Source organism: Ovis canadensis, chromosome 14 (assembly GCF_042477335.2).
Source record: "Ovis canadensis isolate MfBH-ARS-UI-01 breed Bighorn chromosome 14, ARS-UI_OviCan_v2, whole genome shotgun sequence".
Classification (NCBI taxonomy): Eukaryota; Metazoa; Chordata; class Mammalia; order Artiodactyla; family Bovidae; genus Ovis; species Ovis canadensis.
The window spans coordinates 59,708,256-59,720,954 of record NC_091258.1 but is presented as its reverse complement, the minus strand read 5'-3'; the positions used below and the strand labels follow the sequence as shown (position 1 = coordinate 59,720,954).

The following is a 12,699-nucleotide window of genomic DNA, read 5'->3' as shown; positions in this document are numbered from 1 at the left end:
TCTGCTGAACTCTCTTTGAAATATCCCACATGAGCATGCTTCCTGCTTGGACACTGCTGCATGCACACACATTCACCAGCAGTGGTTCCTTTTTCAAAAGTATTTGCTTGGCTGTGCTGGGTTTTAGTTGTGGCGCTCTGAATCTTCTAGTGGCATGCAAACTCTTGAGTTGCGGCATGTGAGATCGAACCTGGGTCCTCCACATTAGTAGTGCAAAGTCCTACCCACTAGACCACAGCGAAGCTCTAGCAGTGGTTTCTTAACCAGTTGGTTTGTCTAAGGAAAGTCTTGTCCTTCCAGGACTGAAGAGCTTGGCGAAAGTGGAGACTGGCAGACACACTGCCCGCCCACCCTCCCTTTGTGTTGAAAGAACCCAATTTTGCTGAAACAGTAGCATGCCCAGGAACGAATGGCTGAATCAAGTAAATTAAAGCCATTTCCATTCCTGTTGCCTGCAACTGCCCTGAAAGGGAAGGGCATCTAAGGTTTGGCACTTTTCCCCCACAACCTTGGTGGGTGCCCAGCTTTGTGCCTTTGCTCTTAGTTAGGTGAGGGTGTATGCTGGAAACCATGGCAGCTGTGTTGCCACCATGAGGGCCTAAGCCAGGGAGTGAAACGCAGACTCACAAAGGGTGGAATAGAGCAGTAACAGAATCCAGAGTAACAAATGTCCCTACAGTTTGGGGCCCCTTAAGCCAGGTGTTTGCTTCCAGAGTTGAAGACCTTAACTATGATACAAGGTGGAAGGAGGGGGAAAATCCACGAGGGACAGAGGCTCAAGGTGGTCCCCTTGGTGTTCAGTCACCTCAGAGATTTTACAGCTTGGGCTGAGCCAGGCCAGGGCGGGGAGAGTGGTCTTCAGTCTTGAGGGGTGGTCTGTGAACCCAGGTAGGGAGCCTCCCGACAGAAATGCGGCCCACCTACGTGTCCTGGGCTGCCTGGGCTCCCTAAGGCAGGAAGAAGGAAGGGAACCTTGTGAAATAAGCAACACTGGGCATCTCACAAACACCAAGATCAGGGATTTTATTTAGAGAAAAACCTGTATTGTGAATGTGTCTTGGATTTAACTTCTTTTTCTTTTTTTAATTTTGGTTGCACTGGGTCTTTGCTGCCGTGCAAGAGCTTTCTCTAATGGTGGCGAGCAGGGGCTACTCTTCATTGTGGTGCATGGGCTTCTCATTGCGGTGGCTTCTTTTCGTCATGGAGCACAAGTTCTGAGCAAATGGATTTCAGCAGTCATGGCTCGGAGGGCTCTTTAGAGCACAGGCTCTGTTGAATGTGGGATTCCCTTCATTGGCAGACAGATTCTTAACCACTGGATTATCAGGGAAGTCCCAGATTAAAATGACTTAAAACATCAAGGCCCTGCCTGGTAGGATCCATTTTTCCTCCCACCTCCTCTCCTACCATCTCTTTGAGCCCACTCCATTCCAGCCTCCTGGCTTCATTGCTATTCCTTTCATCCTCATATCTGAGCCTGCCACGGGGCCTTTGCACTAGCAATTCTCTCTGCCTAGATACTTGCCCAATTGTCCACACTGCCTGTCCCCTCTATCAAGCCTCTGCTCCAATGTCACCTAAGAAAGGCCTTTAACCAGCACAGTGACTGTGAGATCCTTCCGTTTACCTGCAGTTACACAGTTACCGTATTAATTCCTCTTTTGTTCCCTAGAAGGTGAATGCACGATGCTCTGCTTGGCCACTGCTTGTTCCTTGCTCTACTCCTAACAGTGCAGAACCGTGATGGGAGATGGGACCAGGAATTTCCTGGGGGCTGGGAAGACTTTTCAACAACTGCATAATTAGTTCAGTGTTTACGGGGGCAACAGAGGGCCACGTCCTCAGGCTGAAGGGCCTGGCTCTACCGCCAGGCAAGCCTGGGTCTGAGTCTTAGCTCTGTGGGGCCTTAGGCATGACCCCAGATATCTCTCTGAACCTGTTTCTGGAGAGCCATGATCACATTAGAGCCTGGAGGAACTCACAGGCAAGTGGGGGTTCGGGCCCCACAGAACACGTGATAGGACTGGGCTTCAGGGTAGGGCCCTGCTCCTGCTGCGCTTCCTTTTGTAGACTCAGGACAGTGAAGGCTTTTGTGGTCCCAGTAGTGTCTTCTCAGCAGATACACCATTGGCTAGATGCCTGCTGCCTGGGGAGGCTGGTCCCAGAGCTGGAAGCCCATGGGATGTTGGAGCTGGACACAGTCCTGCTGATGAAGGAATTACTGGCTCCAGCTGTTGGGTGGCCTGGGCTGGATTGTCCAGTAGCCGAGCCTGTTTGTCCTTCCTCACTTTCCCCTGCTGCAAATGGGAACAAAAGCCTGGAGCTCATAGGATCCAGTGTGGGCCTGGCCCAGGGGCCGTGAGACAGTATTGTGGGGATATGTGAACTGGTGGCCAGCATCTGGCACACGGTGGTCATAGTGGCTCCAGTGGGTTCTTGGGCATTGGGAGGGGGCAGGGAAGAAGGGCTGGCCCCTCCCTAGGGACCAGCAGCTCAGTGGGCTGGGGACAGGTAACGTGGGAGCCAGATGCTGAGGTCATCACTCCTGCAGTGCCCAAACAGTCCTGTGTGCCCCACGACCAGTGAGTTCCCTGGGCTGTCCTCCTCCCCTCTCTCCCCACATCCATCTGAATGAGGCTTTGTGGATGCACCAGGACAGGCACCAGGTGCCACTTCTGCAAGCTGTCTGTTTATTTGCTTAAAATACCTATTTCCTCAGAAACACAGGGCTGTGGTGGAGAGGCTGCTGGCCCTCAGTCCCCACGCGCCTTCCTCCTCACGGCCTGCACCAGCAGCTCTGAGTAGTGTTCCAGCAGGGCACGCAAATCCGGGCTGGCCAGGGGGCACAGGGTAGGCGGGGAGGGAGCACCTGGGCTGGGCGGGGCCTGGGCTGTGGCCACATCCGTCCCCACCAGCCAGTCACTAGCCTCTAACTGGCTGTGGATCCAGAGGAAAGTGGAGGCCAGCTCAGTTTGTGCCTGCCGCTGTTCGGCGTTCACCTCATCACTGGAGACCATCTGCAAGGGGCGCCCACCTTGTTAGGGGCCACCTGGGCCAGGCAGTGCCAGGGAGCCCCTCAGCCCTTTCCCCTGACCCTGGGGCTTGGCTCACCAGGTGGTAAAGGTCCAGGGCTTCCTGGAAGGCAGCCTGCAGTCTGTGCACGACAGTCCCCACATTGCTCAGCTCCAGGGGGTCTGGAGGCAGGAAGCTGGTTGGCGCCCTGGGGTCCTCCCAGTGTCCAGGGCAGTCCTGGACTGGACTGGGCACTTCTGGGGTGGAAGGGAGGAAATGAGAAAGACACTTTTACTCCTCAGCTGATCTGAAGAGGCCAGGGTGGCTGGGCCGATCCCAACTGTTGTCCCCTTTTCCTGGGACACTTTCCTCAGTCCCCAGGGCTCCTTTCCCAACCCTCCTGCAGGTCTCTGCTCAAATGCTATCTTCTCGCTGAAACATTTTCTCATCATTCACCATCCATCAGCCACCTGTCACTCCCTAAACCCTTTCTTTCTCTTCCTTCTCTCCATAGCGCACCTCGCTATGATACACTTAACCCTTTCCTTATAGATTTAGTCTGGTCAGGGAAGGGGGCACAATTCTTGAGGCGCTAGCCTACTGCGTTTCCCCTTTGTTTGCCTGGCAAAGTAATAAAGCCACTCTTCCCCTCTCCTTAAAATAAAAAAATGTAGACAGGGCATCTCCCCCAGTTAAGGTATTAATTTCTGTAGTCTCATTTACCACCAGCTCCCATGGATCGGGAAGATCTCCTGGAGAAGGGCACGGCAACCCACTCCAGTATTCTTGCCTTGAGAACTACATGGACAGAGGAGCCTGGCAGGCATTGGTCCATGGGGTTGCAAAGACTTAGCACACCCATGTCCCCAGGGCCCAGAACAAAGCCCAATATATACAAGTAAGCACTAAATATGTAAGGAAATGAATGAATGAATGGCATAGCACCTGTAGCCTTTGGAGCTGAGCTAGCTGTTACATGGGATGAGCTTAGGGGCCAATCCTTCATCCTAAGGATGCTACTCACCAGGGCTGGGCTCCCGGAGAGAGGCGATGCTGCCAAGGACCCTAGGCCTGGCCTCTGGGAGCGGGGGACTGTCAGGGAGGACAGGGGTATCGAGGCGCACAGGGGCCAGGAACCTTGGGAGAAAGGCGGACTTGTGCAGCCTCGAGGTGATCCCATCTGCAGGGCTGTGGGCTGGGAAACCATCTGTCGTAACAGTGACATTGCGCTCGGTGTCCACAGGCTCCTGGGACCAGACACACGTGGTAGGAGGCTCCAGTTGGGGTGGGGGCAGCAAGAGCCTGTCACAGATGCTCGACAGGCTGAGTTTCAGGCTGGCGCGGGCCTCATGGTTGCCCCGGGAGGGCAGGGCAGGTTCTCGGCCCTCACTGTCAGAACTGTGTGTCACTGCGGTGGTGACAGCCTGGCACTCCTGGCTCAGGGAGGCCAGCTCCTCCAGTGAAATGCTGCGGGACATCTTGGCATGGGAACTGGCAGTGGCCTCCATGTGGGAGCGGGTGGTGGGGGTGTGGACACCCTGAGCCAGGCCTGCAGCGGGTAGGGCTGTGGGTGCTGGTGGCTTCTTGTCTGTGGGCAGCGCAGAAGAGGAGGGGATGCAGGGCGCCAGGCCCGTAAGGCAGGGGGCTGGAAAGGAAGCAGGTGACTTGCTCTCACAGCCCAGCTCAGGGCTGACAGACAGGGGCCCCCACCCAGCGTGGCTGCATGGTCCAAGTGGCCCCTGGCCATCCCCACCACGGCTCAGTGAGCCACACAGGGCTTTCCACCGGGAGATGGGGACACTCACACATTGGGGTCCACACCTCCAGCGTCTCCTCAGCCTTTCCTCCAGGAACAACCTACAAACACAGCCCTGCAGTGAGGACAAGGCCTCCCGGCTCCCAAGCCCCGTGTCTCGAGGGAGGTGGCCCCAGTACTCACGTTGGTCCTGACTGGGGAGGTGGAGCCAGCACCCACTCTTGGAGGCTCGCCCTGGAGGTCCATGAGTCTGACCTCTGAGGACTTCACGAGGTGCCGGGGAAGTCGGGAAGGGAAGGTGTGGGGAAACCTGTTAGGTAAACAGGTGGCAGTGGCTGCCCTCAGGGTGCTCAGGGGCACACAGCCCCGCCCTGCCGGGAGAGTTCACGAATTCACCCGTTCCCACCTGGATGTCTTCTGAAGGCGGGAGAGGAACTGGGCTGAGATGCTCAGTCGGGGGTTGAAGAAGTCATCCTCGGTCTCAGAGGCTTTCAGGTCTCTCAGGGATCCGAGGAAGAGCTCTAGGGCAAGATGCCAAGGGAGCCCTCAGAAACCCTCCAGCCAGCCAGCCCTGGGCCCAGGCAGACCCCACAGACCAGCAGACAGATCCTCAGAGACCCTCAACAACAGATAACATGGGGCTTCCCTGCCGGTCCAGGAAAAGATCCCACATGATGCAACTGAGACCCAATGCAGTCAAAAATAAAAAGACAACACACACCTTGGGAGCGAATCGAGCTGGCAGAGGATACCGTGCTGCTCAGTCCCTAACTAAAAAGTAAAATGCACGCCCTCCCACCACTCTCGCCAGCCCTGCCAGGGAAAGCCGCACCCTGGGGACGTCCACACTGAGCCCAGTCCTAGGTGCGCCCAGGCAGGTGTCAGAGAGGGGCAGGGCTTACCCTCAGGGTGGGCATCAGTAAGCGTCTCGAAGTGGTGGCGGAGGAACTTCTCTTGCTCAGGGGTCTGGGGCAGGGAGCTGTTGGATATGCCTGGCACCTCGGGCCTGGGCAATTCTCCTGCAGTCCCTGGGCATCCTGGGCAGAGGGCGTGGGCAGGGGAGAAACGTCAACACCATGAGTCATGGAAGACGCCCTGAGAGAGCCACCAGCCGTTTAACGATGGAGGAAGCTGGACTCGCCCATCACACACCCTATGGCCACCAGGTGGAGAAGGCGGGGCTAATGGCTGTCTTCTAGGGGAGGGAATTGGGGGTGCAGGACTGAGGTATGGCCAGTGGTTATATATTACAGCCATCACTCGGCCAGGCCCACGCACCGCCCTTTTCTGCATGTGGCCGCTGCTTACCTGGTATGGGGGGCATTGTGTCAAACTGAGGTTCTGGGTCTGGCTGTGGAGGAGAGGAATGGATGGTGGTGAAGCTGCACTCCAAGTCAGCCTCTGACTCCCCCGAGTCTGGAAGAGAGTGGCTAGGGTCAGGGGCCCAAGGCTGGGCCCTGACTGGGTGAGTCAGGTAAGGAGGCTACAAGTTTCTGGGCTTCAGTTCCTTCATCTGAAGAAGGGGGACTATAGGACCCATGCCCTATTTTACGGACCAGCAAGGCTACACTTCAAGAGAGATGCAGAGCTGGGCTCCCACTGGTGGGCAGCTGGGCTCCAGAAGTCTAGGGTGAAGACAGCAGGGATGATGTCTGTCTCTATGACAGACTCTGAGCTTCAGGAAGAAAGGGGTCTGGCCAGATGAAGAGATGACTGCAAGGTGTCCTGCTGGTGCTCACTCACCCTCAGGGGGATTCCGGTCCTTCGAGCCGATTGAGGGGACTGGGAGGAAGGGGTTCCCTTGCTGGTCTCCGCACGCCTCCACTACCTCCTCCGCACAGTACTCACTGCATGCCGGGGGTGAGGGATGGATAGGGAGAGGGAAAAATGACACACTGGTTAGTAAACACCTGGCCCCTACCCAGAAGCCCTGGACATCTGCACCTGCTCCTGCTGGGAGCACAGCCTCGCCTCTCCTGCCAGCACCAAAGGCGGCCTCCATGCACCTCCTCTTGGAACCAGGGAAACAGGTTGCAGCCTCAGCCCTCTGCCTCCCTCCCTCAGGCCCACTGGGAGAGCGGAGCGCAGTTCTTCCAGGGTGTGCCTACTAGTCAAGGCTTCCTCTCTCCAACTAAGGAACTCACCTGTCCCTCCCTGTGACTGTCACCTCTGTCTCCGGGGGGCAGGTGATGAGCTCGCTGGCCTCAGAAGACTCTCGCTGTGGGGGTGACAAGGAAGGGTGCCCGCAGCCATCCTCCTGGGGACTCTCGGACTGTGGGTGAAGACAGCGCAGCCTCAGAGGCAGCCGTGATCCCCGGGCCCATGTCAGCTGCAAGGCCTGCCACCCACACCGGTGGCGACGGGAAGGATGGCAGGCCTCACTGTCGGATGCTCCCTGTGAGGCAAGACCTGGGCGGGGCCGTACTGAGCTTGTACTGAGCTTGCTTTCTGCTGCTCCTCCATTTCATCTGCCCCTTTACAGATAAGGAATAGGTATGGCTCCCCCCCGTAAGAGTCTATTCATATGAAGTTCAAGAACAGGCAAACCAATCCACGGGGACAGAGGTCAGCATGCTGGTTACTTCACTGAGGGTACTGACTACACGGGCAGAGGAGTCCTCCAAGATCAAGAGGCAGAAAATGCTCTACATACTTTGACTTAGGGGGTGGATACCTAAGTGTGTATACAGGTATTCAGCAAACTGTGGTTTTATGACCTGTGCACCTAATTGTGCTTATATTATGCCACATAAGAAAACTTACGTTGCTGTTAAGTCTTTGTGACCCTATGGACCACAGCCCACCAGGCTCCTCTGTCCCTCACTATCTCCTGGAGCTTGCTCAAACTCACATCCATTAAGTCAGTGATGCTATCTAACCATGTCTTCCTCTGCTGCCCCCATCTTTCCTCCTGCCCTCAATCTTTCCCAGAATCAGGGTCTTTTCCAATGAGTTGGCTCTTTGTATCCGGTGGCCAAAGTACTGAAGCTTTAGCTTCAGGATCAGAAAACTTACATAAGAAAACTTGTATCAAAAAAGAATTTTGTTTGGAAAATAACAGAATAAGATCTAAAGATGTGTTAGCACCTTTTTTGGGCCCAGACTCTGTTTATGGCCCTGGATAACTGTAAAAGCCCTCTGAGGGCTTCTTTTTTTAATGACCATTTTTAACTTTTTTAAAAAAATTATTTTTTGGTCTTGTCCCACAGCATGTGAGATCTTAGTTCCCTGATCAGGGATCAAACCTATGGCCCCTGCTTTGGAAGTGTGGAGACTTTTTTAAGATATTGTTTTGTTTTTATTTATTTGGCTGTGCTGGGTCTTTGCTGCAGTGAGAGATCCTTAGTTGCAACATGTGGGATTTAGTTCCCTGACCAGGGATTGAACCCTTATCCCTTGCATTGTGAGCCTGAAAGACATCTTAGCCACTGGACCACCACAGAAGTCCCTTGAAGTGTAGAATCTTAACCACTGGACCACCAGGAAAGTCCCTATGACCATTTTAAAAAATGACTTTTTGATATCCTTTTTCTTGGTCATCTTTTTTTTTTGTCTTTTTTGAAATGATCGTATTTTTAAAAACCAAAGACCAGAGAATTGAGAATCAAGCCTTGCTGCAAGTTACATAGCCAGGAGTGGGTAGGCCCAGGGCACCACCTGCTCAAACACCCTCCACTCAGGTACAGGCCTGCCCTTGGGCCCAAGCTCTGACCCCCAAGTGAGCGCCTCCCTGACTCTTGGTCTGCTCTGGACATTTTCCTGTGCACCAGGCCCAGGGCTCATCCACCTGCTCACTGCTATCTCGTTGCCCTCTCACATCCTCGGAGTGGCATCTGCCTGCTAAGTTGCTTCAGTCTTGTCTGACTCTTCGTAATCCTATGGACTATAGCCCACCAGGCTCCTCTGTCCAAGGGATTCTCCAGGCGAGAATACTGGCGAGGGTTGCCATGCCCTTCTCCTAGAGTGGGATGGTCAATCTTATTTTCAAAATGCACGCGCGCTGAGGCCCAAGGTCCTTGACTGGCAGTCGTGGCATGTGTGCTATGGGTGCGGCTGGGGCCAGCAGTCCATACCTCGCTCAGCAGGCCTGCCAGTCTCTGTGACTCCATCGCATCCAGGACGGAATCCTCCAGGCTCTCGGGCTTCATGGGGGTGAAGTAGCAGTCCAGGTCCCTGGCATCGAGGATGGTCTTAAGAGGCTCCTGGTCAGCCCGCTCTGCCCAGCGGCCATGCGGCTGGTAGCTGCGCTTGGCATGGAAGGCTGTGCTGTCTGCTGCATCGTCATCTCCTAGCTGAGGGGACAAGGGGACGCTCAGGCAGCTGGCCAAGTGCTCGCTAATTCCAGTGAGGGTGAGGAACACTGCACAGACCCTCTTCCAGCCTTGTGGCTTTAAACCTCACTCAGAAACAACTTGCAGGTATCTGTCTAAAGCAGAACTTTGCTATTTTTTTTTTTTGCCATATCACATGGCTTGTGGGATTTTAGTTCCCTGACCAGGGATTGAACCTGCACCCCCTGCAGTGGTGGCACAGGAGTCTTAACCACTGGACTGCTCAGGAAGTCCCGAACCTAGCTCTAAACTTCAGAAGTCCTCATGCAACTGCTCCCCATCTCCACATAGATGTTTAGCAATCTTTCAAAGCAAACATGTTGAAGACAACTGACCCTTCCCTCTAAACCAACTCAACCTAAAGTCTTCTATCTCAGTGATTCTTCCCAGCTACTCAGGCCCCAAACCTTCAGGTCCTCCTTCTTCCTCTTATTCTGTCCCTCACACTTCACATTTCTGCAACTCTACCACTCAAACACACCCATGATACATACACTTTTCTTCTCTGCCGCTTCCCTGATCCTGCTTACCACTGCCTCCTACTAAGACTTGCTTGGCAGACAGTGGAAGGATGGGTGCTTGAGAACCTGGGCTCTGGAGCCAGCCTTCTAGGGTCAATCCCACCTTCTCTAATTCCTAGCTGTGTGATCCTGGGGAAGTTACTTAACCGCTTTGGGCCTCAGTTTCCTATCGGTGAAATAACAGGGGATATGAAAAGCCCAGACATCAATGATAATTAAATAGTACATATAAAAGACTCAACAGAACCTGTACAGAGCAAGTGTGCTGTGAATAATTATTATTGTTGTTTTAGTTGCTAGGTTGTGTCTAACTCTTTGTGAGCCCATGGACTGTAACCCACAAGGCTCTTCTGTCCATGGGATTTCCCAGGCAAGAATACTGGAGTAGGTTACCATTTCCCTCTCCAGGGGATTTCCCGACCCAGGGATCAAACCTGTGTCTCCTGCCTTGGCAGGTGGTTTCTTTACCACTGAGGCACCAGGCTAGGCATGCAGTAAATACCTGTGGCATGAATGAAGGGCTGTCTAATCAGAGACTGAAACCATGATAAGGATTCTCCGTGGAAAGTAAAGACATGAGGGGGAAAGGGCACCTGTACTTTGTTAGCCTCTAAGTGTCCCGCTCCCCGGGCAGACTCACCAGCCGCTTTGCCCAGAGCGGCAGCTTGCCGTTGGTCAGCAGGCACTGAGGATCTGAAGAGACACAGAACATCCATGAAAACAGAATACACAAGTCAAGAGACCACAACATAAAGAGGCAGCTCTCCAGAGACCACACAGGAAATGACACATCCAAAGATGGCTGGCCTCATTAGCTGTCAGGGAAAGGCACATTTGTTTTAAAGAGTTCTGTTTTGATGAGGACCATTTTTACAGTCTTTACTGAATTTGTTAACAATATTGCTTCTGCTGTCTACATTCAGTTTCTTTTTGGATGTGAGGCACGTGGGATCTTAAGTCCCCAACCAAGGATCAAATCCACAGTCCCTGCCTTGGGACGCGAAGTCTTCACCACTGGACCACCGGGGAAGTCTCATGGGAAATACAAATTTAAACAATGGGATATATTTTCCCCACGCACACTAAATCGCTTCAGTGGTGTCCAACTTTTTGTGACCCTATGGACCATACTCCTCTGTCTGTGGGATTCTCCAGGCAAGAATACTGGAGTGGGTTGCCATTTCCTCCTCCAGGGTATCTTCCTGACACAGGGATCGAACCCGCATCTCTTACGTCTCCTGCATTGGCAGGCAGGTTCTTTACCACTAGCTTAAGATTGACCAAAATTAAAAGGCTTCAAACTATCAAGTATTGGCAAAAGTATGAGGAAATAGTGGGCTCAATACTGACTGCTGGCTGGGGCCATCACTGGATTTGGAGGGCCCTTGGGGATATCTTTTAAAATAAGAAGTGTATTAATCCTGGGATCCAGCAGCGCCTGTCCTTGAACTTCGTCCTAGAGAAACACCCTCACACATGGCCAAGGAGGGGGCATTGGGCGGGGGTGGGTGGTCAGCACAGCCTCGGTCACAACAGTGTAAAGTCAGAAAACACCCAAATGGGGGAGAAGGCTCAAGAGGGGCTATATGTATACATACAGCTGATTCACAGTGCTGTACAGCAGAAACTAACACAATGTTGTAATTATACTCCAATTAAAAAATAAGAGTAAATAAATAAAGCTTTAAAAGAAAAAAGAAAATATCTCGGTGAGAGAAAAAAAGATACAGAAGAATATCTGAAGTCTAATATAATTTGTAGACATAGATGCTCCCTGTGTATATTATGTATATTAATGTTCAGAAAAAGGCCTGAAAGGATCCACACCAAAATCCTAAGAGTGGCCACCTTGGAAGAGACGTTGGACTGGATGTGAGGGTGGTGACAAAGAGAATGAGCTTACTCTCTAGTTTTTTCCCCAGGTTGAATTCTCACATGGCTGCTGCCTACCAATCAGCCATCCAGGGGGCCCCTGCCTGTTTCCTCCCTGTTGGCAGAGCCCACCAGCTTCACTAAGAGCACATAGGCTAGCCACCATTCCCAACTTCTCTCACAGCTGGAGCTATCATGGCCAACATGACCAGCAAGAAGCCTGCAGGGGCTTCTGGGAAAGAAGAAGCCCCATAAAGGTGATTCCAGGAGGGGAATGTCCTCTTCGATCATGTTTCTGATGGCTGGAACTTCAGCAGCCATCTTGCAACATGAGGGCTGATGCCAAGGCAATATGCAAGGAGGCAGGAATTCATGGAGGGCCTGGCCTCTCATAAACTCGCTGAGCCACTTCTCTCCCTTCTGCCTGAACAGGAGAATCTGGTTTGTCTTCTGGCTAACATCACCCTGTTTTTCCCCTGGGACAGCCCCTTACACTCACCGCTGGCCTTTGATCACATGGTTCAAGTGGAACTGGCTAAAGCCTCTGCCCTCAGCGATGACCACACGACTCAGGGCTGGCCAATCACAGTGGCTGGATCAGAAACGGGCTGGTGACTTATAGCAGGAACATAAGTCATGAGCAGAGGACTCCAAACTGTTGGGGAAGAGGTGCTTTCTTCTCTACAGTGTTATAACCTTGAGTTGCCAGAGATACTCTGCCCCTTTAACAGGGAGAGTCTGCCTGAGAGCAAAGTCAACACAGAGAAAAGCAGAGGCAAGAGATGGAGAAACATCTATTTTTTAACGTCACCTGACTACCAGGATCCAGCCAGGCCTGAACCCATACTCTCAAAGTTTCCATTACAGGAACCAATAAATCCTCTTTCTAAATTAAGCCAGTGAGAGTCTAGTTGCTATGACCCTGAAAGAGTCCTGACTGATGTGATTATTGAGTTTCAATATGTGTCAGGCTGTGAAAGTAGTGGCCAAAACCCAGCAATGATCCCTCTGCTAAGAGTTCAAAATAGGGCCCCTTTCCCAACCTGGATCCAAGCTCTCCTTGGATGGGGTCTTCAGCAACTCTTCAGATTCACATTCTTCCTCCAGCTCATCCTCCGTCTGCTCTCCAGGGCTCAGGGAGCAAATCTCACTAGGCACGGACGCATATATCTCCTGTCTGAAGACAAGAAAAAGGATGGCAGGAGAG

The 12,699-nt window shown here is 52.9% G+C and overlaps 1 protein-coding gene across 2 annotated transcripts in view; it reads right to left on the bottom strand.

Moving 5' to 3' along the window:
* Window positions 1–2,667: 2,667 nt before the first annotated feature.
* Window positions 2,668–12,699, bottom strand: part of WDR62 (WD repeat domain 62) — a 49,665-nt gene continuing 39,633 nt past the window's right edge. For both annotated transcript variants that reach the window (XM_069550354.1, XM_069550355.1), the window contains exons 20-32: window positions 12,536–12,669; window positions 10,261–10,313; window positions 8,842–9,060; window positions 6,913–7,040; window positions 6,512–6,615; window positions 6,077–6,184; window positions 5,671–5,805; window positions 5,175–5,289; window positions 4,952–5,078; window positions 4,818–4,869; window positions 4,037–4,657; window positions 3,112–3,269; window positions 2,668–3,017 (exon numbers count right to left, since the gene is read on the bottom strand). In XM_069550354.1, coding sequence (XP_069406455.1) covers window positions 2,754–3,017; window positions 3,112–3,269; window positions 4,037–4,657; window positions 4,818–4,869; window positions 4,952–5,078; window positions 5,175–5,289; window positions 5,671–5,805; window positions 6,077–6,184; window positions 6,512–6,615; window positions 6,913–7,040; window positions 8,842–9,060; window positions 10,261–10,313; window positions 12,536–12,669 — 2,218 coding nt within the window. In that variant the 3' untranslated portion in view covers window positions 2,668–2,753. The remainder of the gene's footprint in view (window positions 3,018–3,111; window positions 3,270–4,036; window positions 4,658–4,817; window positions 4,870–4,951; window positions 5,079–5,174; window positions 5,290–5,670; window positions 5,806–6,076; window positions 6,185–6,511; window positions 6,616–6,912; window positions 7,041–8,841; window positions 9,061–10,260; window positions 10,314–12,535; window positions 12,670–12,699) is intronic.